Source organism: Enoplosus armatus, chromosome 19, assembly GCF_043641665.1.
Source record: "Enoplosus armatus isolate fEnoArm2 chromosome 19, fEnoArm2.hap1, whole genome shotgun sequence".
NCBI classification, from domain to species: Eukaryota; Metazoa; Chordata; class Actinopteri; order Centrarchiformes; family Enoplosidae; genus Enoplosus; species Enoplosus armatus.
In genome coordinates, this window is record NC_092198.1 from 39,534 (window position 1) to 66,746 (window position 27,213).

Sequence of the window (27,213 nt, forward strand, 5' to 3'; positions counted from 1 at the left end):
TTGGCAAAGTCTAATCTGGCCTTTCTATTTTTGAGGCTGATTAATGGTTTGCACCTTGTGGTGAACCCTCTGTATTTACTCTCATTAAGTCTTCTCTTTATGGTAGACTTATATACTGATACACCTACTTCCTGCAGAGTGTTCTTCACTTGGGTGGATGTAGTGACTGGGTTTTTCTTCACCATGTAAAGGATCCTGCGATCATCCACCACTGTTGTCTTCCGTGGACGTTAGGGGGTTAGGGTTATATTACATATTTCTGGGCCTAACTCTATATGAGGACCAAACTGGATGATTTACATATTTTTAACCCTTTTAAATTACAATTTATTTTATTTTCAAATATTCACTTAAGTTTTTATTTTGATTTCCTTCAGGCAGCGTTTGGTTTCACTTAAATCAACCTGCAGAGATATAAAGCTTCCACTATGACACCAATAATCACTCAGTACTTTTGATTGATGCTGAATCATGTTGTTGATTCAGTTTTATTAGTTTTCATTAAAAAGGAAACACAAAGACAACACAGAGACATTAACGTTGGTGAAACACAAAGGAACAACATTAAAGACTGGAAGTTCGAAAGGTTAAAAATAAACTGCAAATAAAAACTGAAATGTCAAAAATAATCCACAGCGTACACAAGAAACTATAGAAAACAACAGAGGAAACAAGACGAAGATAAAAGATGGAGGACGATCCCAGTCAGGAGGACAAGGACGGTCATTTCAAGGTTAGTGGCAGGTCAAAGGTCATCAGGTGGAGTAGAAATGGCCGTCGACTCGTCGTCTCTTACGACTCTGCTGCTGCTCGAAAAATTGACGGATGTCATCAGGAGTCACGACCTATCAGAGAACAGACAGTCACATGTCATCAGGAGTCACAACATATCAGAGCAGAGTAATATATTTCTTACTGACCCTTAATGCACTCAAATACTGACATATTATCAATAACAACAAATAATCAACACAAACGTCAATGATGCTCCATCCAAGACTCTGAGCTGTTGACAAGAACAGCTGCAGTTTGAGCTGGTTTATATAGACCAGGAACAACGACTGACTAACATGAAGGCTCATTGTAGCTGAAGAACTTTGACCACATGTTTAAATTCTGTACAGTCACATATTTGCAGAGATAAACACTCCTGTAGCATCAGTTATTACCTTGGTCTTACTCTGCACTGAGAGGCTGCCTGGACGGTGTGGGGAGGAGGACTCCCCTTCCAGTCTGGTTTTATCTCTAATCGATATATTCAGGTGACGTTGTAAATGTCATGTTTGAAATGTTTCCACAGAAAGACCCGACTTCAGCTGAACGTTGATGACACACAGTTTGACAGTAACCATTCTTTTCTCTGTAACTAACTGGTAAACCGTAACATTCCCATACAATGGATCTAAATGTCATTTCAATGTCAATTAAATTTTATTTATATAGCGCCAAATCACAACAAAAAGTCATCTCATGACACTTTACAAATAGAGCAGGTCTAGACCGACTCTTTGTAATGTAATGTCACAGGCGGATCCTCCAGCTCTGTGTTTTTCATTCGGAGGCAGCGACACTACATGAGCTTGACTAATGAGCACCTGATCGACAGACAGCAACTGATAAGCTGCCAAAACTCTACGGGTAAAACTTGCACTCTAGAATCTCTGTTCTGCACGTGAGAGTAGTAAATATAGACTGTAATGGTTTGGTTCACAGGACATATCGAACAGCTTCCAAAGAGTAAAATTCAAGCACCTTTAAAGCACTTTCAAGGTACTCAAACCAAAATATTTCTATTCTGAGAGCCGATGGTCGCCCTCATGACGCCGGGTTAATACTAGACACAGAGTGGAATGGAAAAAGCCCCCTTTTAATTTAGACAACATGTCAGTCAATTAGTGACCCCCCCCCCCAAAAAAAAGGTCACCTTCAGTCTTAGACTCACCTTTCCTTCTGCTGCAAATCTCTGCAGGAAGTCCTTCAGTTCAGTTTTCATGTCGTTGTATCCTGAAAGAAACAAACTGACATCAGAAAAGAAGGTTGACAGATACAGGTGTAACTGTAGTACTTGTGGTTCCATCTGTGGCACTTGTAGTTTTATGTGTAGTAGTTGAAGCTTTGTGTACCGTGAATGACCTCGAGCTGCTGCACTCAGTTCAGGATGTACTTTTATGTGTAGTACTTTGTATACCGTGAATGATCTCAAGCTGCTGCACTCGGTTCAGGTTGTCCAGTGCTGACATAAGAGGGTCGTGTCCTTGTTGTCTCTGTTCGTTGTTCTTTCCTTTGTTCTCGTAGGCGAGGACGGTGTCCGACTCGTCCAACAGGAAGGAGAGACCAGCTCCAGACAGACTCTCCTAAAAAATAAAGACTACAAAGATTAGATTTTTCAGTCTGAAGAGCATTTAAAGAGTAAACTGTGATGAAACGTGTGGCTGTGATCAGATAAACAGAACTACATGCTAAACTAACCCATGACATCACCTCACTGTCACATCAGCAGTGCCTCAGCCAATAGAAACTCAGACAGGTGAATTTTACCTGGCAGGTGTTGCAGGAGCAGAGTTTGGAGCGCCATGCTGACGGCCAGAACACAGCTCCTGAGTGGATTCTTTTCTGACCAATTGCCTGCAGCTCCTTCAATCTGCAGCTTGGCTCCGCCTCCTCACGACTCCGCTTACAGCTGGGCTGGATGACATCATCACCCTGACAAATTATTGATCATTAATCAATTACATTGATCAGTCTAACCAGACTAAACCACAACTTTTTTTTACGACTTTTTACTATAATACTATAATAATAACAACAACAGACCTGCAGCACCAATGCTGCCTTCACCTGGACTCAGACCTGCTGGATTAATACCTCGGACTCTGGAGGATAAATCTCCGGTCTGGACCTGGTTCATCTGAGCATGTGCAGTACAGAATCTGATCCAGTGTTTCAGGGAAGCCAAGGAGAAGAAACTCCAGCAGAACAACACCAGAGAGGTCTGGAGTGGAATGAGGACCATCACAGGTTACAGGCCGACCAACAACAGAGGAGCTGAAGGCAGTGCGGACCGGGCCAACGAACTGAATCTGTTTTTCAACAGATTTGACTCTGCGGGCCCTGCTCACCCCCCCCCCATGACTATTCTGCTGTCTGCCTCCAACCATCACCTATTCCACTCCCCCCTCCCCCTCCTGCTCCTCACAGCCCCCCACCCCCCTGTGAGAGCTTTCCTCACACCTCGTTCCCCAGTCCCCAGGCTGACGGCACTCTTCAACCTGACTACACCACCCCTCCCCCGCCGGTCACCTCTACAATGTGCTTCACTGCTGACCATGTTAAGAGACAGCTGATGAGACTCCACTCCAGCAAGGCTGCAGGCCCTGATGGTGTCAGCCCGAGGGTGCTTAAAGCCTGTGCCCCCCAGCTATGTGGCGTACTTCACCATGTCTTCAACATGAGCATGAGTCTTCAGAGGGTCCCCGTGCTGTGGAAGACGTCCTGCCTCGTTCCTGTGCCAAAGACGCCGCGTCCCAGTGGCTCAAAGGACTATAGACCCGTGGCACTGACCTCCCACATCATGAAGACCCTGGAGAGACTCGTCCTGGAGCAGCTCCGGCCCTTGGTCAAGCCACACTTGGACCCCCTTCAGTTCGCCTACCAGCCCCGACTTGGAGTTGAGGATGCCATCATCTACCTGCTCAACCGCGTCTACACCCACCTGGATAAGAGTCATGTTTTTTGACTTCTCCAGTACGTTCAACACCATTCGTCCGGCTCTACTGGGTGAGAAGCTGACGGAGATGCAGGTGGATGTCCCCCTCGTGTCCTGGATTGTCAACTACCTGACTGGCAGACCACAGTATGTGCGCTTACAACACTGTGTGTCAGACAGAGTGGTCAGCAACACCGGGGCCCCGCAGGGGACTGTCCTCTCTCCCTTCCTCTTCACCGTCTACACCACAGACTTCAGCTACTGCAGATAGACCTGCCATCTTCAGAAGTTTTCTGATGACTCAGCAAAAGTTGGATGTATCAGCAAGGGTGATGAGGAGGAGTACAGGGCTGCTGTGGACAAAGGAGCTGACTGTGGATCTGAGGAGGACCAACGTGCTGATGACCCCTGTTTCCATCCAGGGAGTCAGTGTGGACACTGTAGAGGATTACAAGTACCTGGGAGTTCACATTAACAATAAACTGCACTGGGCGAAGAACACTATAATACCCTCTACAGGAAGGGCCAGAGCCGTCTCTATTTTCTGAGGTCCTTCAACATCTGCCGGACTATGCTGAGGATGTTCTATGAGTCTGTAGTGGCAAGTGCTATCCTCTATGCTGTTGCATGCTGGGGCAGCAGGCTGAGGGTGGCGGACTCCAACAGCCTAAACAAACTGATCTGCAAGACCAGTGACGTTGTGGGGGTGGAGCTGGACTCTCTGACGGTGGTGTCAGAGAGGAGGATGCTGTCTAAGCTGCGGGGCAACTTGGACAATGTCTCACATCCTCTCCATGACGTACTGGTCGGACACAAGAGCAGCTTCAGTGGGAGACTCATTCCTCCCAAATGCACAACGAAGCGACACAGGAAATCATTCCTGCCTGTGGCCATTAAACTGTTCAACTCCTCCCTCTGAGTGTCAGACACTCGGGAAGAGACTGGAAATCTGGACCTGCTTCACCTGCCATATACTACCTCACTATTTATTCTTTAAATGTTTCAGTGCAATACATATATAGTCATACACAACAGTGCAATACATACATATATATATATATATATATATATATATATATATATACATTGTTATTGTATATATTTTTTACCTTATTTTTCACTTAATTACTGTAAATGTGTATATTTTTTATTTTGCATTTCTTATTTTTATATTTTGTACATACTTTTAGCTCTAAATTATGCTACTTTTACTCTTGAATGGGAGCACCGGTACTGTACAATTTCCCCCCGGGGATCAATAAAGTATTTCTGATTCTGATATTATTATTTATTTATTTATCAAAACCATCCAGTGTTTTTACATTCATTATCATTCATTATCTCTTTATGGTAGTTGTTACTGTTGGGGTTAGGGTTAGCCTCCTTGGGTTAGCCAGAGCAGGAATGGTGGACCATTCCCGCTCTGGATTCAGATTACAGCATGTAATTCAGAGTTACTGTTCATAATGTGATCTGACTGATACCTGGTGCAGTATTAAACCTGATGTTACTATGGTAACCACCTGATTTTCACTTTAACACAGAATTAATCAGTTTAATCCTCTGACCTTCTCTTCTTTGTTAGGAAGGTTTGTGTTTGACTCGGCTGCTCTCGTTTCCTCTTTCACCTGTAGTGCTGCACCTGGAACTGAACAGAAAGTATATCACACACACAGGAAGTACAGCACAGATACAGGAAGTGTAAGATGATCAGGAATAGAGGTATGCTTGTCCACCAGTTTTAATTTACACCTTGGTGAAACATTTTGATGGTAATAACACCTTCAGTTTCTAATACCATCAGTTCTGTGATTATCACCATTTTCAGAAACACCTTAAACACATCACAGAGCTCCTGTCTTCTTTAGCAGTTTGATTTGGATTAATCACAAGGGAGACCAGTCAAACAGGGACACAGTTAAACAACTATAGATCAGTCTCTAATCGTCCATCCTTTTCTAAAGTACTACAAGCAGTTGTGTCTCAGCAATATACAACCATGCCCGTCACTCCACTGAAACTGAAATCTTCAGATTGCACCTCAGTACTTCTATTAGAGGATCTCAGTGCTCTCCTCTCCTTCCCTCTCTCCCCCTCTGTCTCTCTGGAGAGGAGGTCATGTGACTCAGGTCTGTTTGGCGACACCTGAAGTAGCTCAACGTCCTTCCAGATCCATATTCTTCATATACGTTACAATCTAGCTATAATTTTGTCATCCTGATTGTTCTTTCTGAGCTATTAACGGGTTTTTGAGCTGAGAATCGAGGGTCTAAGGACAGAGGGTGTCATATGCTGGACAGATTGTGAAGCCCCTTGAGGCAGATTTGAGATTTGTGATATTGGGTTATATAAATAAAATTGACTATTACCTGCCAGGTGAGTGGCGTAGGTCCAGAGGAAAGGGGTTTTGTTCATACAGGATTCACAGATCATCTCTTGCAGCTCCACACAGTCTGGAACCACACAGCCCAGGTGCTGTAAACACAAACAGGTGAGTTCAGTGACAGTCGGCCAGCAGGCAGTGCCACAACAGCTACACAATTTAATTCATTCAGCAGCATTCATTCCTGTACATCAGCAGTTTGGACACAGAGTTTCACCTTTCTGCTGTGGTAGATTTTATATATACACACACACACACACACACACACACACACACAGGACTGTGATGCCAGCTGACAGGTGTGACGTCACAGCTGACAGGTGTGTCAGGTGTACTGTTGCTACCTGTGTACTTTTCTTGGACTCACCCTGCCGTGCAGCCAGTCCTCACACACCACACACTGAATCATCTCATCCTCCACCTGAGGACAAAACCAGCCAATCACAGACAGATTCAATAAAGGAACCAGGCGGACAGGTGTCAGGTGATGTTCAGGTATGTGTCTCACCTGGTCGTCTGGGTCTGGGTAAGGACGACTGCAGGTACAGTAAACTCCAAAGAAGTTATGACTGTATTTGTTCAGACTATTGACCTCCTCCTTCTCCTGAAACACACACACAAACAGTGTAAATATAACACACACACATCTTTGTGACATGGTGAGGCCACCTGACCTGAACATGCACTGTGGGGACCACCTGTTTTCATTTTAATGTGAAAATCATCAGAAACACTTTGCAGTACTGTGAAAGATAAAAATATCACACACACAACAATTAGAGAAAAGGAATGTAAACAACTATCTGTGGACCTGACAGGAATGTAGGTATTTTCAGGAATTTAGGTAATTCTGTGTTTATGGGTACCAGTTAACACACAACATATGGAAAGATTACGGTCAGGTCTCCATGTCTGTTTGTTCAACAGATCCAGCATCAGTACTCTGTTGGTGTGAATTAAATTAAATGTCATTATATGTGATCTGTTATGAACTCACAGGGAAGAGTTTACACTGCAGCTCTGTGAACTTCCTGTTTCCACAGTCACAGCGGAAGTTCCTACAGAAAACAGAGAAGAAATGTTAAATCTGTCTAATGTCAGCTGATAGAGACATCAGAGACACATCAGATTAGTTTTAGGATTTTATTAATAATCTGAATACAGTTTAATGTTTTTAATGGTTTACATTTCATGAACTTCACCTTTATAAACTGATCAATTGATTGATCCATCAGTGTATAACATTAAACTTTATCTGCATGTTATAAATGTCTTCACAATAAGCCTCTGACACATTAAAAAGACATTTTAACCAGAGCATCAGATTATTATAAACAATGTTATATAAATGTGATACATGTGATGAATAATATATTTAAAGGTGAGTGTTGACCTCTTGGTGTAGAGTTCGAAGAGGTCGTGACCTTCGTGACATTTGTATGAACAGGCCAAACAGACTCCTGCTGCCTCTCCTCCCTTTGGTGTGCAGGTGTTACAGGCATACAGAGCCTGACGCTTCACATAGCCCTGAAGTACACACAAATACAAACACAGACAATACACAATGAAATGCACTAACCAATGATATACAGTGCATCCGGAAAGTATTCACAGCGCTTCACTTTTTCCACATTTTGTTATGTTGCAGCCTTATACCAAAATGGATTAAATTCATTTTTTTCCTCAAAATTCTACACACAACACCCCATAATGACAACGTGTAAAAAGTTTATTTGAGATTTTTGCAAATTTATGAAAAATAAAAAACCTGAGAAATCACATGTACATAAGTATTCACAGCCTTTGCTCAATACTTTGTTGATGCACCTTTGGCAGCAATTACAGCCTCAAGTCTTTTTGAATATGATGCCACAAGCTTGGCACACCTATCTTTGGGCAGTTTCACCCATTCCTCTTTGCAGCACCTCTCAAGCTCCATCAGGTTGGATGGGAAGCGTCGGTGCACAGCCATTTTCAGATCTCTCCAGAGATGTTCAATCGGATTCAAGTCTGGGCTCTGGCTGGGCCACTCAAGGACATTCACAGAGTTGTCCTGAAGCCACTCCTTTGATATCTTGGCTGTGTGCTTAGGGTCGTTGTCCTGCTGAAAGATAAACCGTCGCCCCAGTCTGAGGTCAAGAGCGCTCTGGAGCAGGTTTTCATCCAGGATGTCTCTGTACTTTGCTGCATTCATCTTTCCCTCTATCCTGACTAGTCTCCCAGTTCCTGCCGCTGAAAAACATCCCCACAGCATGATGCTGCCACCACCATGCTTCACTGTAGGGATGGTATTGGCCTGGTGATGAGCGGTGCCTGGTTTCCTCCAAACATGACGCCTGGCATTCACACCAAAGAGTTCAATCTTTGTCTCATCAGACCAGAGAATTTTGTTTCTCATGGTCTGAGAGTCCTTCAGGTGCCTTTTGGCAAACTCCAGGCAGGCTGCTATGTGCCTTTTACTAAGGAGTGGCTTCCGTCTGGCCACTCTACCATACAGGCCTGATTGGTGGATTGCTGCAGAGATGGTTGTCCTTCTGGAAGGTTCTCCTCTCTCCACAGAGGAACTCTGGAGCTCTGACAGAGTGACCGTCGGGTTCTTGGTCACCTCCCTGACTAAGGCCCTTCTCCCCCGATTACTCAGTTTAGATGGCCGGCCAGCTCTAGGAAGAGTCCTGGTGGTTCCGAACTTCTTCCACTTACGGATGATGGAGGCCACTGTGCTCATTGGGACCTTCAAAGCAGCAGAAATTTTTCTGTAACCTTCCCCAGATTTGTGCCTCGAGACAATCCTGTCTCGGAGGTCTACAGACAATTCCTTTGACTTCATGCTTGGTTTGTGCTCTGACATGCACAGTCAACTGTGGGACCTTATATAGACAGGTGTGTGCCTTTCCAAATCATGTCCAATCAACTGAATTTACCACAGGTGGACTCCAATTAAGCTGCAGAAACATCTCAAGGATGATCAGTGGAAACAGGATGCACCTGAGCTCAATTTTGAGCTTCATGGCAAAGGCTGTGAATACTTATGTACATGTGATTTCTTAGTTTTTTATTTTTAATAAATTTGCAAAAATTTCAAAAAAACTTTTTTCACATTGTCATTATGGGGTGTTGTGTGTAGAATTTTGAGGAAAAAAATTAATTTAATCCATTTTGGAATAAGGGTGTAACATAACAAAATGTGGAAAAAGTGAAGCGCCGTGAATACTTTCCGGATGCACTGTATACATACATAGTAGGGCTGCTCGACATGATTACTCATTGACTTTGGAAGCAATGCGTTGATTGAAGGGTTGTTTTAATGGTATATGAGTTGTGGAGTTAGGCTCACACACCTGCCTTCAGTAAGAGGTTTCTGAGAAGTTAGGTGCTGCAGTGCGCTAAGTATAGCACCAAAAACTACCACTAGGTGCTGCCAAACTATTAACATTGAAATCAATATGAAGTTATAAGAACTTGCTAGAAATGGCTCAACCACTTTATCTCAACTATGTTGTTTTCAGAGTCATTGGGAGCCAAAATCCTAATTGAAAATAAAATTTCATTAATCCCCCAGCCCTAATATTAAGTATACACATTAACACTCACCTGAGGATATGAGCAGTGATCAGAGTCACTTCCTGCCAACACAGCAGAAGCTTCTTCCTCCAGCTCTTCATCTTCCTCCAAAACATCAACCAGAGACACCGTCTGCTCCTCCGACATCCTCAAGAACTACAAAACACATTCAAGTTAATACAGCTACTGTCTGTCTGTCTCTACTGCCTGTCTGTCTATCTGTATACTGTTTAACACTGCTACTGTATGTCTGTCTCTACTGTCTGTCACTACTGTTTCTACAGTCTGTCTGTCTCTACTGTTTAATACGGCTACTGTCTGTCCGTCTCTACTGTTTCTTCTGTCTCTCATGTCTGTCTCTATTGTCTCTACTGTCTGTCTGTCTGTACTGTCTCTCCAGTCGGTGGTTATTTGACTGAAGGACACATGATGAGATCACACACAGCGCCACGTTCAGCCTCTCAGCGAACCGTCTGTGAACAGCTCATAATCGGACAGGTTCGATCAGCCCATTGATCAATCTGATAAGCTGCCGATTGCTCCAGTTTACATTAGTTAGCATCAGTTAGCTTCATCAGTAGACGTGAACGTGAATCAGCTGCTAATGCGGACAGTGTTAGCTGCGTGAATAAAACACGAACATACCGAATCAAACAAGGACCCAACCAGAACTTTAACTGGACTGTTTAAACCGTCTGATCCGACCGTAAACCAGCCAATAACTATCTATTATTAGCTCCGTCTGGTGTTGAGCTGATCGGATCTTTGTTATCAAACCACTAGCTGCTGGTAGCTCCAATGACAACGTCCGGTTTATTTCCGCAGATCGTACTTGGCGGTATTCTGGGGTCAGAGGTCACCAAGTTTAAAAACAGAAATAAAACGAATAAAATTAAATGCAATAAGTCAGACGGGGGAAAATGACTTCTAACGCGACGGAAAAAGAACCGTTGATAGCGTAATGATGAAAGTAAACTTTAATGACGTGTTGGCGTAACCGGGGGGGGGGTCTGTGGTGCATTCATGTGTCCCCCAGAAATTACACATAGCACACGCCAAAGTCTTACAGAACACAGATCAGTCATCAGTGTTGTTTTATTTCATGTTTGTAAAACAATACTACTACTACTACTACTACTGCTACTATAATAATAATGATAATGACGATGATGAAGAAGAAAACATTTCTTCAATACTTCATTTCTGAATGAGTTAATCCCTTGGAAATCTCCTATTTTCGGAGGGCGCCTGAAGACAGCAGACGGTGAGGGATGACGCCATCAGGAAATTGTGGTAAAGATGGCGGCCCTGACTATGCTAGCAGAGTTGAAATTCAGAGATGGACAGAAAGAGAAAATCAGCGTCAAAGTAGAAAATAATCTGAATTCTCTGATCAACGGCATTCGCGAGCTGAACTCGAACGTTTCGCGACTCCTTAGCGAGCTGGTGGAGCGGGAAAAAACCCACGGAGACTGCGCAGGTGAGCTCTCTGCTGCTAACATTACCTGTCAGTTCTGTGAGACCACAATAGTTTTTCTGATTCACCTGTGTTTTACCTCCTGCAGGTGAGGAAGAGGAGGAGGACGGTGATGAAGAAGACGACAAGGCAGAGGATCCTCAAAACTCTGAACTACAACCACCAGCTAAAAGATCCAAAACCCGAAATACCTGAGGACAGTATGAGACAGGATGACGTTACTACCCGTTTGAGCAGAAGATGATGTCACGTGACCAGTCACATGATCCACTAGAAACTAACAGTAGCTGCAGGTGTGCCTGATTCACTGTTTACACTCAAGGTAAAGACCAAAAATAAAATCTGCTTTTCAAAATGTGTGTAACCACACTGCCTTTTCTTCTACTCTGTCAATCAGTTGTCAGTCATCCAGAGTCATTGATCCAGAACCATACACTGTACAACAGAAGTGGACTTAACCACTGTGACATCCCCCATTGGTTTGTAGACTACCGTTTTGAGGCCTTGAGTTTGGCATTTAGGCCGTCGCCATCTTGATTTTTTGGAACCAGAAGTGACCATATTTCAACTAGAGGGTGGAGCTGGGGGTCTGAGAACCCGAGGCCACTATGCACGCCTACCTACACCTGCAACCTGACTGCACCTGGCTACGCCGAGCAAAGTAGCTGCTAACAGTTAGCTTGTTAATGTTCTTACTGGAAAACATGAACTGCCGACTCCTTGAGTGTCTTTTAGTACAACGGAATGCCTCTATCCTAAACAACAGGTCAGGACCCTAAAGCATACCCTGCTTTATTGTCTGTTTAACTCTAAATGGGACCATAATTTAGTAATTATCATTAGGAAAATGTTTACTGAGGTCATAAATAAATAAAGTGAGAAGTAGGGTAATTTTCTCATATACTATACTATCAGACTTCTTATTGCCACCAGTGGAGTCACCCCTGGCTGGTCATTAGAAAGAATCCAGGTTTAAGGCACTTCAGCATTGGCTTCACTTTTCAGACCCGGAGGTTGGTGCTTGGGTGAAACTGATAGGAAGTGATGTCAGCGTCCCAACAAACGGATTTTCCTGAACACATCACAGCTTCTGAGCCACAGTTCACCTGACGTCATACACTGAGTTTACTGGAAATGAAAATGTAAACGTCAGTTTGAACCAGTTAAGTTACAGGACGTTTTATTTTAAAATTCCCAAACTGTGAGATCATGTGTGTCCAATCTTAGTTCTTTGCCTGATGACGGTCTGAGGACAGAGGCGTCAGATGCTGTACAGATTGTGAAGTCTTCTGAGACAAATTAGTGATGTGTGATATTGAGGTCAGGTGTGGCCAGTTCACAGGAAACATTTAGTCCTGATCTCTGAGCAGGTCCAGTTTGTTTTTTTGAAACTTAAAAACAGCAATAAATAGTCATAAAGAGTTAAATAACAATAAATAGAAATAAATAATTAATGACAAATAATTTCTCAAAACACAAAAATCACATTTTGTTGATTTCATGCAGGTTTTCAATGAGTTTATACGTTCATAGCAGCGACAGACAACATGTAATACTACAGTGCTACTAGGATACTGAAAGTGAGAGGAAAACCCTGTTTCAGTGTGACATGCTGACGTTGGTCACCTGTTCACCTGAAGAAAAGAAATAATTTGTTAAATTAAAGCTGTTAAGAGAATACAGACTGGTCGTCACTTTAATTTTGTACTTTAATTTTTTCTTTCATTTTATTGATGTTGTCATGTGACTCATCTTATTAAATACAGCAAAGTATTTTGATTGACCGCTTGCCCAGCAGCTGTCAGGTCAGTATTTTAACTTCTAAATATTAAACTGCAGGTAACCACAGCAACAGTACTGATGCTTCAGGGTTAGGGGTTAACAGGTTAAACTAACCTCTAACTATGGGTTAAACTGACCACAGACACACAGCAGGAGGTGCTGTGGACTAAACATCCTCCAGCCAAAAACACCACAGGACTATCTGTGGTGTTACAATAATAAAATAACAAGAGGAGAATGATTGACAGCTGCAAACTGAAAGGTTTATATCAAGGAACAGACAATAGTACAAAGAACTGTTGATCCTGACAGTCGACACGCAGGGTTAAGATGGTAGTATTGAAAGATACAACTGAGGGCAGATGTATTGATCCTGACTGTCCCTGTTCAGGGCAGACTACAAAACTTCACCTGATAGACAAAACAAAAGGTTTGAATCCGAGAAAAGTCTCTGTTCAATTGTTTAAAAAGGCACACAGGAAGTGACATCACAAACATAAAACACAAACACAGTTCGTCCTCCAGCCATGGTCCCGCCCCCTCTACATGTCGCCTCTCTGATTGGTCGTCCTGCTCTCTATGTGTCGATGAGCGGCGAGCCTCTCTGATTGGCTGGTTTGCGGACAGTGTGGTGGCGGCTGCAGAGCAGGGCCAGACAGACAGGAAGGACGCAGTAACCAACAGCTCGAGGGTCGGCTCTCGTACAGGAGAATAGGAAGAGGAAGAGCTGCAGGTACGGCAGCAGGAAGACCGACACCCACATCCAGACAGGTAGTGGCGGCAGGTGAGTGCTAAGGCTCTGAGACCAGCTGATGGTGAGGGGCGGAGCCGATGGGCCTTCCGCGCCCCTCTGCACATGCTCCAAACTGAAGCTGTGAACCTCAAAGATGTAATAAACAGCCATGACGCTGAGCAGCAGGTAGAGAGTCACGCCCACCCATCCCATCCGCTGACGGAAGTTCATCATCCTCCATACTGCAGGGAGAAACAATCAATAATAATCTATATGTTCAATATCCTCTTCTCACTTTTGTGTCTTTATTATGTAATCCAACAGCTTTTTATTAAAAGTAAAATAAATTTGTGATTAAAAATGTTTTAATGCCAAAACCTTTGCCTGCTGTTGAGCTGAATCTCATGGCCAGGACCTCTTGTGGTCAGGCAACGGCAGCACGAATGCTTAAGGGAGTACGACACTAGTGCAATGAAAAAGGGGCCTTGAGCGTGAACCTCAGGTGCTGGGACAATACTCAAAAGTGTTCAATGTAAATGTCTCACCCTGTGGCTTTGTCACACATCCCGGTGCTCCTGACCAGGTGCCAGCCCAGATGCAGACATCTGTAATATTTCTGAGGCAGGGCATGTCAAAGGTGTGAATGTCCCAGCAAAACTGATAATAAATCCTAAATTCTACTGGCAGGTTTGAAGTCAATGAGCAGTAACTGGATTGAGCTGGTGTGATTTCATTACTGACACTGAGGAGGACGTAACATTCTTGCTATTACTAAGACAGAAGTTGTGTGTAAACGTACCTGCGCAGTGATTTTCTGTCTTCTCCACAGACTTCAGAACTCCTTTACTAACAGTGGATGTTGACAAGCTGTCATTCCCATTGAGACTGGCCAATCGAGACGTGTCTTACATCTTTCAGCGTAGATCCCATGAGATTCAGCTCAACAGCAAACAAAACTTTTGGATTCGCATTAATACATTTTTTATATTACAAATATATTTTACTTGCAATACTACCTTTTTTCATTTCAGTGTCGATAGCTTTACTCTCAAATTATTTTTTCATTGCAGTGTGTAAAGTTTTACTCGTAAGTATTCTGTTGCATAACAAAGACACAAAAGTAACCCCATAGAAACCAATCAAAAATCTACCAATAATCAATACGTTATCTGTACATCATCCATACTGCAAAAAAAAAAATCAAATCAATATGTTATCCTATCCTCCGACGAAAATTCATCATTATCCGTACTGACCCCTAACCCATTAGTGTGTCTGGTCTGTCTGTGCCAGTCTCCAGCTAAATGTTAGGTAATTTAAGTCTTACCTGTCAATTTATGTCCATACTCTTACCTTAAACATTACATTCAAAACGGATGTGATATCAAGCCAGCAGATATGTAAGTTACTGTCTGTTCCTGCCACACTCAATTAATATTTTGCCGGTTTTAATGCCGGTTAATATGAAGTTTTATATTTATGACCCCTGCTTTCAACGCAAACAATATTGAATCTGACCTGACCTCGGTTCACTGTAGCAAAGTTCAATAGACTCTCTGTGCCAGACTCCATTCATTTTTCTGCCAATTTAATTCTCAGTCAGATGACTGTTGGACACTGTGATGTTTCCTGCCGACCTCCATCTTGCTTTCTGTTTATTTACATACAGACAATCAGTAGCAGTAGTCTATTTTAGCCTGTTAGCAATCTATTAGGCGATTAGCTCGTGTTTTATCAGCTCTTACCTTCCTTCGCGCTGACTCTTTCAAATTAAAATTCTGCTGTAGACTCGTTTTTACCCACTTCGGTCCCGGGAGGTCCGGGAAGTCTCGACTCTCTCTTCCTGTTTTGTCATCTGACACCCATGGCTGACGTCATTCACAGACCCGATTCTCCAGCGCCTTCTGCTGTTCAAACAGGATCCCTACATTTCTTTCTATTTTATTTTGACAACATAAACCAAAATTCTCCAAACTGTAATTTATCCACCGGCTGATGACACACGTTGAATCAGAGTTTTGGTGTCAAAGTTCGTGGAGAAATCCAACATTTAGTGAGATAATATAGGATATGATAAGATAATCCTTTATTGATCTCCAGATGGGAAATTTGGTTGCAGATTAAATAGAGAAAGTAAACATAAATAATAAGAGATACATAAAACTAAAATATCAATAGAAGTAAAGAATGGAAACTATGCAAGGTAAAGTGGTGTGATTAATAACAACAGCGTCAGCAAGTCTAGTGTGTGTAAACAGCAGACTAATATATAATGTGATTAAGTCATAATAATTAGTGTTTGTCTGTATTAATAAAGAATTATAATAGAAATATAATGTGGTATATAATATAATAAAACAGTATAACATGCTATAGTATAGTACAGCAATATAACAGCAAATATCAAATATAATATGGTGCCGTATAGTATAAATACAGTGTAGTGTAGTGTGAGTGTAGTATGGTATAATATAATATATATATATAGTACTATAGTACAGTACAGTAGTATTGTATAGTATGAGAACTATGTAGAATAGTACAATATAGTATAATATAATAAGGTATAGTACAGTATAGTATAATGTAGTATAAGTACAGTATAGTATTGTATGAGTACAGAACAGTATAGTATAGTACACAGGTGGAGCCGGTCTGGTGTGGACTGGTGTAGACTGGTGGAGCCGGTCTGGTGTGTGGACTGGTGGAGCCAGTCTGGTGTGGACTGGTTTTTATCCTGTGCATGTCTCGGTGACCACGGAGATGTTGTTTGTGAGGTGAAGGTGACTTTCACGTGTCAGTTTATCAAATAGAAGCAAATTATCAGAAACTTTCAGGAACACAAACACTGCTGTTCAAACTGAGAGTTAAACTCTCCAATAATAATAACAGTAATTACATGACTAATTATAATAATAATAGTGATAATAATATTAATGAGTGCATTTCACATACTCAGCGGTTTCTGCTCAAACTCCATAGTCAACAGACACCGTATGTATCTAATAGGCTTGACGTTTTCTTGCTCCTGGTGAACTGTTCTATCTCTGTAATGATATTATAAAGAGTCTAGAGTCTTTACATACAGAGTCTAGACCTGCTCTGTATGTCAAGTGGCATGAGATAACATCTGTTATGATGACTTTATAAATAAAGTTGAATTGAAATTGAAAATTGAATTATATGTTTGATTTAAATTAATAAGAACATTTTTATTTTCTGCCAAATCATTTTGAAATATTGTGATGACATTCTAAGCTCACAAAACATTTTCTATTATTATTATTACTATTATTATTATTATTATTACTATTACACATAAAGGACCTATCAGCCTCTGGCTCCACCTACTATGAGTGTCAATCCAATCACATTAAAGAAAAAAGAAAGAAACCATCAGTTTACAAATAGAGTCAGCTCAGAAACTCAAACTAGCAGTGAAGTCAGAACTCAGCCAGACTCGTTTTTTAAGTTTAACTGAAGTTTATTTTGGTGCTGATCTCTGGAAGTTTTATTGTTTGTTTTTGGAGGGTTTTTGCTTTTGTTGGTGCCTGTGGTTCTGGTCCTGGTGGTGCTGGTCCTGATGGTGCTGGTGGATCTGGTGGTTCTGGTCATGCTGTGAGGGATCAGTGAGGACATGGAGCGTCGCCAGAGTCTGGAGGAGCAGCTCAGGTGTCCCGTCTGTCTGGACGTCTTCACTGAACCGCTGATGTTACAGTGTGGACACTCTTACTGCAGGTATGATGGATGGATGGGACACACCTGTCCTGTCCTGTCATGATCTCACCTGTCCTTACCCCACCAGTCCTGTCCTGTTCCCACCTGACCTCACCTGTCCTGAACTTACCTGTCCTCACCCCACCTGTCCTCACCCCACTTGTCCTGAACTTACCTGTCCTCACCCCACCTGTCCTGAACTTACCTGTCCTCACCCCACCTGTCTTGACCTCACCTGTTCTGTCCTGTCCTGTCTTGTCCTGTCCTCACCTGTCTAGGTGTTGTGTGCGCTCCATGACAATGGACCTGCTCGGTCAGCTGCAGTGTCCTGTGTGTCGCTGTGCTGTAGACGGAGACAGTCCTCCTCCCAACGTCAGTTTGGCCCGAATCATTGAGGTTCTGCAGGTAAAAACACCTGTGATCAATACAGTAAAACTCATAAACTCAAATTTAAAGCATTTTAATAAAAGGCCTTTACTTCATGCTTCAACAAATGAAACATCTCATCTGATCTGACAAATTGAAATATTTATTTAAAATATTTTTATTAACACATTGTTTTGTTCATCCTGACAGGAAGTGAGTGTTTCAGGTGGAGCTCAGCCGGAGTCGTGTCCTCAACATCACAACCCGCTCAGCCTTTACTGTGAGGATGAACGAATGGTGATCTGTGGCCTCTGTGGAAGCATCGGTGCTCACCGCGGACACAAAATCACACCTGTGAGCTCCGTCTACAGTCACATGAAGGTACAAAAAAAACAAAATCACACTGTGAGCTCCGTCTACAGTAATAAATACATACATATCAAATATCTAGGTTCTATATATACATTTATAAAGAAGATTTATATATGAATGGTGTATAAATGAAAAATGTTGTGATATTCTGTTCATTTATGTACAAACATTGTTCTAATAATCATTTTTCACAGAACTGCAGTTGTGTAAACTTTTGATCTTGAGAACAGACAGTGTTCATTGAGGTTAAAGTAAAACCTGAAGCAGTTTGATGTTGACTCAGTGCAGATAAGCAGCCATTAGCTCACATCATATCACAATGAGATTAACAACCAGGAGTTTAATGTTCCACACAAACCAAATATCACCTTTGTGTTTTCAGTTTAACAACAATAAAGTCACATGCTGTTAATGTTCATGAACACACACAGCGAGGTGAAGACCAGGGTGAGCTACAATGCAAATCCATTAAAATTAAAACACATCACTAAACTCCTCTCCAGTGTACCGTGCTTTATTCACCAAACATTTTTGGCTATCTTGTCTTCATCAGATTGGTGTAACATTGATGAATAACAGTAATACTACACACTGCACACTGTAACTGGTTTGACCTTCATTGGCATCTGTCCTCTGGCATATAGTGTTTACATCCTGTGTGACTTCAGGCTGACGCCATTTTAGGTCGTATCAATCAGTCAACTGAAGAAAATGGCTGCTGTGAAGGCAACTGTTTGTTCAGATGTCTTTATCATTGTGGGCTCATGAGTTTACCCTGTTTCCAAACATATAATGACAAGAAGAGCTTAATCTGTGGTGACTGAGAGCCGTTTAAAGAGTAACCCATTGGACCCAGTTGGGTACAACTTGAAACCCTGTGGGTCCCTGCAGGGATAGACATTGGGGTTGGGTGTGTTGTAAATCTGGTGGCATACAAGGGCGTGGACTCTACCGTAAACTGGTTTTAGGGATGTGGAACATCACCTCTCTGGTGGGGGAGGAACTGGAGATGGTTTAGGAGATAGAGCGGTAGCAACTAGACAGTTGGAATCCAAGTGGACCATGTTAAAATCCTCCAACTGCTTGAGCCAAAGAACCTGCTTGTGAACAGCAGTGGTGAAGGAGGCGGTCAAGCTGAGGATGCAGTCCTTAGAGATTTGGTTGACCCAGGGGATTCCTGAGGCAGCAAAAAGGTATCAGTAGTTCAGAAGAAGATCAGGGAGGTCATAGAGAAGGACTTTTGGTCGGCCTCAAAGAGACTCTGGCAAATCTTCAGATGACTTAGGAGGTGGAGGCAGGGCTTAGTCCAGACTGTTTTCAACAGGGAGGAGAACTGCTGACCAGGACTGAGGATGTTGTTGGACAGTGGACAGAACACTTTGAGGAATTCCTGAACCTGACTGACATGTCCTCTGTGAAGGCAGAATGGGAAGACTTGGGGGAAGCCATGTACATTTCCCTGGAGGAGGTCACTGGGGTAGTTAAAATGCTCTACAGACATGCCAGGTGTGAATGAGATTCACCCTGAGATGCTGAAAGCTCTGGAAATTGTTTGACTTTCTTGGTTTACTCTTCAGTGTCTTGTGGAGATTGGGAACAGTACCTGTGGACTGGCCAACCAGTGTGGTGGTTCCCATTTTATAAAGTGGACCAGAGGGTAAGCTCCAACTACCAGGGTATCACACTGCTCAGTCTCCCTGGAAAAGCTGAAATTAGTTTCCTTGACAGGGTGTCTGAATTCAGCCTTAGAGAGAGGGAGAGGAGCTCAGAGGAGAACCACTGCTCCTTCATGTTGAAAGGTGGTTCACCTAACAGTAAAGAGTACAATTTTGAGAGTAAAGTAGACCGTTAAAGAGTAATAATTGGTCCTGGATTAAGTTATTCTGCTTTTAATGATGTGATTCTTCTGTACTAAAGGATTTTATTTTTCTGTCTGTCTCTCAGGAGGACATTTCCTGCCTGATGACAGAGTTCCAGCACCATAAACGTAAACTGGAGGATCAGATCTGTAAAATGGCGTACAACAAATCTAGGATCACTGTGGGTGATATCTACATTTACACTTTACTGTTATCGTTTCTGATATTCTTTAATGATTTGTTGTTCCACGTTGAGACCTCATCATGTATCTGTTAAATGTACAAACACTGTTTGATCCTGTCACCACAACTGGAAGAACCATTGACAAAAAAAATCCTCATGTTAAGAGCTGGAAGACATTCATAATGTTGACCTCAGTTGTTCACATGAAAAGTGACAGAAATGTAAAGAATGAAAAAAAGAGAGCTGAGAGAGTGGTTAAAACCCCGCCTACTTTCTCACCTCCACACAGCTGACCACTCACTGCATGAGGTTGGTGTGATGTCAGATTGTGTACTTCCAAAAATGACAAAAACGGTCGGACACAACTCCCCATTCCAACATCAAAAAGGTGGGGGGGAGGAAGTTTATGAAGTAATTTGACTTTCAAGTTTGCATTTGAGTAATGAAGAAGAGTTGAGAGCAGAAACACACAAGAGAAAAACAGCAGCACACGGTTTTCCAGGTGATTTGACAGTACGTAGTAAATAACTTACTTAACTTTATTTTGTATTTATTGATTGTTGACAATGTGTGATTTTCCAGAGCACTTAAATCCATGTGAGACTTTCCTGGAGAAAACAACTCAATACATTATGTCTTTATTAAAACAGTTAAACACATTTAACCACTCCATCACAAACCAAGTACAAGAGCTGAGGCTTTATGAGCATTAATATTATCTTGCTCTACACTGAGAACATAAAGGTCAACAACATTAACATCTGTAGTGTTTGTTATTTTAAACAACACTCACAGCACCCTGAGCGCCCTGAGACTCAATTACCAAGAAACACAAAATGAATAGTAGATGAGCTCAGATGATGAACTCAGTTCATCAGACTCTCTGAGAATGTTACTGATCTCAGTTCAGACATTGAACATTCAAACAGGATCTGTTTCTGTTGGAGCAGTCAGCCAGTAGGAGGTGACTAACTGCTGCTCTCTGTCCAATCAGAACGAGTCTGACGTGCTGAAGTGGGTGGTGAGGAAGGAGTTTGGTGAACTGCGGCGCTGCCTGGAAGTGGAGGAGGCGGGGTTCATGCAGCAGGTGGAGACGTCAGCTGCAGTCCTCATCTCATCTCTCCAGAACCAGACAGACCAGTTAAACCTGAACCTAAACAGGCTGCAGGAGGCCCAAAACACCCTGCAGGACCTGAGCAACGAGGGGCACCTGGACTTCATCACGGTACTGTCAGTCTGCTCCAGTCTGTGATCAGTCCAGTATGTAGTGTATAAACTGATCAGTTATGTCTCTGATAGATTATTATGTTGTGTATTTCTTGATTTTTTTATCAGTCTACATGAGACAACACAGAATTGAAAAGTTCTGATAGATTATTGATCAAATCTGAAATAACATTTGTTTCTGTTTACAGAAGTACGGATCGATCGCTCCGAGGTAACAAACATCAACATGTCAACATGTCGTCAATAAACTAATTCAGTGATTAAACATGAATTCATTTAACATATCCTCCTCTCCTCTTCTCTTCTCTTCTCTTCTCCTCTTCCTCCTCTCCTCTCCTCTCCTCGCCTCGCCTCTTCCTCCTCTCCTCTTCCTCCTCTCCTCAGGTTCAGAGAGATTCAGGAGCTCCAGCAGAGGGAGGAGAGAATCTTCAGCTCTCTGAATTTTAAACCAGGTTTCAACCACAACGACATTAAACTCACCGTGTGGAAAAGATTACACCGAAAAGTCCTGCCAGGTACACCTGTACTTGTCTGTCTGTTTCACGGCCTGTATGTCTGTCTGTCTGCCTGCCTGTCTGTTTCACGTCCTGTCTGTCTGCCTGGCTGGCTGGCTGTCTGCCTGTCTGTCTGCCTGTCTCTACCTGGTGATTATATATTATTCTCTTCCTCCAGCACCAGAGCCGTTGAAGCTGGATCCTCAAACTGCTCACCCAATGTTGGAGCTCCATCGTGGCGACACAGAGGTGTCCTGTGGGGCTCTACTACGGAGGCTTCCTGATAATCCAGAGAGGTTCAGTTACAGCTACTGTGTCCTGGCCAACCGAGGCTTCTCCTCTGGCAAACATTACTGGGAGGTAAACTCTGCTGTTCATGTAGGGTAACATGATTTACAGGTGAAGATGAATGAAACAATGTTTTTTACAGTAGGTCCATACATCTGCTCTGCTTCTTCTGACTGTCCAGGTGGAGGTCGGTAATAAACCTAAATGGCGTCTTGGGTTGATCAAAGGGACAACCAATCGTAAGGCCAAGCTGGTGAAGAATCCAGATAGTGGAGTGTGGTTGATTGGTCTGAAGGACGGAGTTTATGAAGCCTTCACTTCACCCAGGGTGGTCCTGCCGGTGTTGTGTCCCCCTCGCAGGGTGGGACTCTTCATGGACTACCAGGGCAGAGGTCTGACCTTCTATAACAGTGACAGTCCTGACGAGCTGGGCTTCATCTACAGCTTCAAGCTGGAGGTCCAGGGGAAAGTCTATCCTCTGTTGGATGTCTGCTGGCATGACCGAGGAGACAACAAACACCCCATGGTCCTCCCCCAGCCTCACAGGGAGCATCTCCTTCCCCTCCCTCTGCCCCAGAAACCCGACAAGTGACAGAAAGTTGTTGCTGTTGTTGTTGTTAGTGTCTCTGTTGTTGTTGTTGTTACTGTTGCTGTTGTTTTTGTTGCTGTTGTTTCCTCAGAGGTTTCTTAAAACCAGAAAACAGAGAATCTGTCAGTAAAACATCAACCAAACCACCATTTTGTTGTTGTTAATTTCATTTCCCCGCACAGATTTACTTTGACTTACCTAAAATAAATTTGGTAAACAGACTTCAGTGGGCAGTTTGGATTGGTCATCAGGACAGCAGGTGACAGAATGCTTTACTGTGTTTGAAGGTATGAATATACTGTTTATTCGAAGATTAAAAGATAAAAGGTTAAAAGGGAACAACAGCAATGGGATATATTATGTATAAATATGAAATATATTAAAATATGAACAAACAAAACTCATATTTGTTCTCCATGTTTGTCCAGATGTTAACATCTCTCTGTCCACCATTTTCACTTTCAATCAGGATTCTAAAACAGTCGGATATTATTGATACTTTACTTTCTCTAAAGCTCTTTCCACTCTGTATGATAACATATCAAGATGTAATCATTAAATCTGGTATATCTTTCATGAATTAAATCTGAAACACTATTCTTAGATCAGTACATTCAGCTTCCATGTGTACTCTTTAATACAATTTCAAATCATTCTTTGGTCATAGTTCATTCAGTTCAACTCATATCAAAGGTTAAATTGTCCCAAACAGACCCTGAAATCAGTCCCACCTGTGATAAATGCAGTTTATGATGTTAGAAGAAGACTGAAGAGTGATGATGCTGATGAAGTCACTTTAGCTGATCTGACTGAAATAAACTGATACTGTAATTAAAGGTTTGTATTTAATCTTGTTTTATATCTGTGGGGAAAAGAGAGGAGGTCGTTTAGAAGTGTGTTTATATAAAACGACATTGGAGAACAGATGAAAGCTAATATATGTGATTTTAAAGAATATGGCCCTGTTCACACCTGGTGTTAACATGCTTACAGTCCGGGCAAAGTCAGCTAGTGTTAACAGGACCCCTAGCTGACCTAACAAACTAACACAGGTACAGTCAGCAGCAGGTAGCTCTTACTTTAGTAACAAGTAAAGCTATCTGTCCATCTGTATCAGGAAACTCTACCCCTAAATTTAGGCAAAGCAGCTAGAGACATCAGACAGCTTGTTTCGTGTGTTCTCCATTCACCAGAATCCATTATACATTCATGGTTATCGTGGCGTCTTCTTCTTCTTGTTTTGCACTGAGCGGTCCTTCATTGTGGCCCAGGATGCAGTTGCATACACGCTGCTAACAGAATGTGGCCGTATGCGGCCCAGACCACTTTTGAATGTGGTCTGAGTGATCGGATTTCAATGCATCCTCAATGCGTCTTGGATGCATTCACACCTGGTATTAAAGCTGTCCACTTGTGATCGATCACCCAGGACGGATGTTGCCAGGTGTGAACAGGGACTACGTTGGTCAAACAGTAATCAGAGATGACTCACCTCTTCATGACTTTATAACACACAGTGAAGATGAGCAATAAGAAGAAAAATGCTGCAGAGAAGATGAACATCAGGCGCAGCAGATGTTCAAACTTCACATCTGGAACAGCAGAGGGCAACACTGAAACACAACAACAATATGAAAAGATGGAGGACACATGTTTTCATGAAAGCTGGAGTATTGTTTTGTGCTCATAAGTCATTAAAATCACAAAGGTTTCAGTTTCTAATATCAGCTGCTGCCATGGAGCTGGTTTAAAATAAACTTCAGGAACTCTGAATGAGAGATTGTGTCTCATCCTCTGAAACTGTCAGAATCTTTAAAACAAACAGATAAGTCATGTGATTGGTGTTCCTGTGTTCCTGTGTGTGTTTACCTGTGAACGTCAGCTCACTGGGCGGAGGAGGAGGAGGAGGTGGAGGAGGAGGAGGTAACAGGATGTAAGGACAACCCCTGCAGCGCATCTCCATCTCCAACACCTGGACACACAGTCAGACAGGAAACAGACACCAGGTGATTTAGGGAAAATAATTATCATTTCATTATCATATTTAATATTTTTAAACTTTACATTTTAAGCCTGTCAGGTCACACACAGTCAACCTGTGCTCAACCTTATTGGTGTAGTCAGCTCTTCTTTTCTAGATATTGTAACGACTTTAGGCAGGTGAAAGACAGAGTTCAAAAAGGCAAAATCTTTACTAAAAAACCAGGCAGTCATACACAGGAGATCAGTCCAATTCAGGCAAACAAACCGGCAGGGAGCAGGCAAAGTCCAAAAACCAGAGACAATTGATCAGATATGATCAATCTGCCTTTATTAACAGGCCAGTCCTTTAAAGTAGCTGTAATTAAACCTCTTCTTAAAAGCCCACTCTTGATCCAGAGGTTTTAGCCAACTATTGACCTATATCTAACCCTCCCTTTCTCTCTAAAATTCTTGAGAAAGCAGTCACCAACCAGCTGTGTGACTTTCAACAATAAGTTGCTTGAGGACTTTCAGTCAGGTTTCAGAGCTCATCATAGCACAGAGACAGCACTGGTGAAAGTTACAAATGACCTTCTAATTGCATCAGACAAAGGACTTGTCTCTGTACTTGTTTTGTGAGATCTTAGTGCTGCATTTGACACCATTGACCATCACATCCTCTTACAGAGACCGGAACATTTAATTGGAATTACAGGAACCGCACTAAGCTGGTTTAAGTCGTATTTATCAGATCGATCACAGTTTGTACATGTTAACGATGAATCCTCCATGTACGCCAAAGTTAGTCAAGGAGTTCCACATGGTTCTGTGCTTGGACCACTATTATTCCCCATATATATGCTTCCTTTAGGAGATATTATTAGAAAACACTATGCGGATGATACCCAGTTATATCTATCGATCAAGCCAGATGAAACCAATCAGTTAGCTAAGCTTCAAGCATGCCTTGAGAACATAAAGACCTGGGTGACCTGCAATTATCTTATGTTAAACTCGGACAAGACAGAAGTTACTGTTCTTGGCCCTGAACCTCTGAAACATGTTATCGAAAGATATAGTTACTCTAGAGGGCATTGCCCTGGCCTCCCGCACCACGTGAGGAATCTCGGAGTTCTCTTTGATCAGGACAGGTCCTTTAAGTCTCACGTAAAAAACAAACTTCAAGGACTGCCTTTTTTTCACCTCCGTAATATTGAAACAATAAGCCCCCGAAGACTCTCCAGTTGATCCAGAATGCTGCGGCACGTGTACTGACTGGAACCAGGAAAAGAGATCATATTTCTCCTGGGTTAGGGTTAGAGTTTAAAATCCTTCTCCTCACCTACAAAGCTCTTACTGGTCAGGCACCATCATATCTTAAAGAGCTCATAGTACCCTATTACCCTACTAGAGCACTGTGCTCCCAGAATGCAGGGTTGCTTGTGGTTCCTCGAGTCTCCAAAAGCCGAACAGGAGCCAGAGCCTTCAGCCATCAAGCTCCTCTCCTGTGGAATCAGCTCCCAGTTTGGGTCCGGGAGGCAGACACACTCTCTACTTTTAAGAGTAGGCTTAAAACTTTCCCCTTTGATGAAGCTTATAGTTAGGGCTGGCTCATGTGAACCCTGAACCAGCACCTAGTGATGCTGCTATAGGCCTAGACTGAGGGAGACTTCCCATGATGCACTGAGCTCCTCTCTCCATCTGTACTCATTCTCATCTCATTAATGTTACTAACTGGACATCTTCTCGTCTCTCTGCTTCTGTTGTTTTCTGCCTCCGGAGCTGCAGAGTCTGGATCTGTGACTGCAGACACCTAGTGCTACAAACATTACTATAATTATTATTGTTGTTGTTATTATAAGTATTATTATTATCTTTATCAATATTAATATTATTACCACTACCATTACTATTACTTTACATCTCTATGCTGCTGTGTGCTCTCTCTCTCTCTCTCTCTCTCTCTCTCTCTCTCTCTGTCTCTCTGTTAGGTCTGTGTAATAATATTATCTTTATAATATAAGTATAGAGGCTATATATATAGAATCACATTTAATCTTAAACGTTAAACATGAGGCATTAAAGTTCGTCACGTTTTTATAAGTTCTGTGAAATAAAAACTTTTCACGTCAGCACTGAGGTGAAACGTGTTTAATCTGACGTCAGAGCACCCTTACATATTATTTTATATATTAATATTAGAATGATATATTAATATACAATAAAATATATATTCAATATATTAGCTCTCACCTGGAAGAAACGGAAGATCACCATGTGGAAAAAACTCAGCATCATGAAAACACTCCGTTAAGACTGCACCACCGCAGACCTGAGTCCAGAGTCCAGATCCACCAGAAGCCCGAATCAGTTTAGAGTTTGGATCATTTAGACGCTGCTGTATCTCCGGAAAGTTCAGTTGTTCTCTGTCTGATCCAGATCTGAAGTCCCAGTGAAATCAAGTGTGAGAGAGTGAGGTGGGGTGAGGAGGGTGAGGGGGTGAGGGGTGACAG

The 27,213-nt window shown here is 42.4% G+C and overlaps 4 protein-coding genes across 7 annotated transcripts; 2 read left to right on the forward strand and 2 right to left on the reverse strand.

The window, feature by feature from the left end:
- Positions 1–469: 469 nt before the first annotated feature.
- ubr7 (ubiquitin protein ligase E3 component n-recognin 7) lies at positions 470–11,349 on the reverse strand. Of its 4 annotated transcripts, none has more exons than XM_070925729.1 (12): positions 11,196–11,349; positions 9,681–9,806; positions 7,483–7,616; positions 7,087–7,147; positions 6,598–6,693; positions 6,457–6,510; positions 6,076–6,181; positions 5,275–5,354; positions 2,539–2,703; positions 2,189–2,354; positions 1,943–2,004; positions 470–845 (listed from the first exon to the last, which is right to left on the reverse strand). In XM_070925729.1, the coding sequence occupies exons 2-12, from the start codon at positions 9,795–9,797 to the stop codon at positions 756–758; spliced, it is 1,131 nt and encodes a 376-aa protein (XP_070781830.1). In that variant the 5' UTR covers positions 9,798–9,806; positions 11,196–11,349; the 3' UTR covers positions 470–755. The 4 variants fall into 4 exon arrangements, with proteins under 4 accessions (XP_070781830.1, XP_070781831.1, XP_070781829.1 ...); XM_070925730.1 differs by lacking the exon at positions 11,196–11,349 and adding an exon at positions 10,296–10,418 and having other exon boundaries at positions 2,539–2,685; XM_070925728.1 differs by lacking the exon at positions 11,196–11,349 and adding an exon at positions 10,296–10,418.
- On the forward strand, positions 10,925–11,482 carry LOC139302134 (EKC/KEOPS complex subunit GON7). Its single transcript, XM_070925732.1, has 2 exons — positions 10,925–11,130; positions 11,216–11,482. Exons 1-2 carry the CDS (start codon positions 10,950–10,952, stop codon positions 11,320–11,322), a joined length of 288 nt encoding a protein of 95 aa, XP_070781833.1. The 5' UTR covers positions 10,925–10,949; the 3' UTR covers positions 11,323–11,482.
- Positions 11,483–12,623: 1,141 nt separating this feature from the next.
- tmem251 (transmembrane protein 251) lies at positions 12,624–15,482 on the reverse strand. Its single transcript, XM_070925914.1, has 2 exons — positions 15,388–15,482; positions 12,624–13,884 (listed from the first exon to the last, which is right to left on the reverse strand). The coding sequence occupies exon 2, from the start codon at positions 13,874–13,876 to the stop codon at positions 13,487–13,489; it is 390 nt and encodes a 129-aa protein (XP_070782015.1). The 5' UTR covers positions 13,877–13,884; positions 15,388–15,482; the 3' UTR covers positions 12,624–13,486.
- Positions 15,483–17,279: 1,797 nt separating this feature from the next.
- On the forward strand, positions 17,280–22,805 carry LOC139302421 (E3 ubiquitin-protein ligase TRIM50-like). The gene is made up of 9 exons (XM_070926105.1): positions 17,280–17,380; positions 17,638–17,764; positions 17,936–18,106; positions 20,042–20,137; positions 21,135–21,365; positions 21,556–21,578; positions 21,752–21,882; positions 22,040–22,221; positions 22,331–22,805. Exons 1-9 carry the CDS (start codon positions 17,280–17,282, stop codon positions 22,739–22,741), a joined length of 1,473 nt encoding a protein of 490 aa, XP_070782206.1. The 3' UTR covers positions 22,742–22,805.
- Positions 22,806–27,213: the final 4,408 nt, after the last annotated feature.

What these genes read in the sequence shown, in the direction of transcription:
- tmem251 (XM_070925914.1), bottom strand. Translation starts at nt 13,876, where the DNA reads ATGATGAACTTCCGTCAGCGGATGGGATGGGTGGGCGTGACTCTCTAC.
- LOC139302421 (XM_070926105.1), top strand. Translation starts at nt 17,280, where the DNA reads ATGGAGCGTCGCCAGAGTCTGGAGGAGCAGCTCAGGTGTCCCGTCTGT. An exon ending in TGTGGACACTCTTACTGCAG is followed by an intron (nt 17,381 to 17,637) that starts GTATGATGGATG and finishes TCACCTGTCTAG; the next exon opens with GTGTTGTGTGCGCTCCATGA. An exon ending in CTGGCAAACATTACTGGGAG is followed by an intron (nt 22,222 to 22,330) that starts GTAAACTCTGCT and finishes CTGACTGTCCAG; the next exon opens with GTGGAGGTCGGTAATAAACC.
- ubr7 (XM_070925729.1), bottom strand. Translation starts at nt 9,797, where the DNA reads ATGTCGGAGGAGCAGACGGTGTCTCTGGTTGATGTTTTGGAGGAAGAT. An exon ending in AGGACTGGCTGCACGGCAGG is followed by an intron (nt 6,182 to 6,456) that starts GTGAGTCCAAGA and finishes TTGTGTTTACAG; the next exon opens with CACCTGGGCTGTGTGGTTCC. An exon ending in GATTTGCAGCAGAAGGAAAG is followed by an intron (nt 846 to 1,942) that starts GTGAGTCTAAGA and finishes GTTCTCTGATAG; the next exon opens with GTCGTGACTCCTGATGACAT.
- LOC139302134 (XM_070925732.1), top strand. Translation starts at nt 10,950, where the DNA reads ATGGCGGCCCTGACTATGCTAGCAGAGTTGAAATTCAGAGATGGACAG. An exon ending in AACCCACGGAGACTGCGCAG is followed by an intron (nt 11,131 to 11,215) that starts GTGAGCTCTCTG and finishes TACCTCCTGCAG; the next exon opens with GTGAGGAAGAGGAGGAGGAC.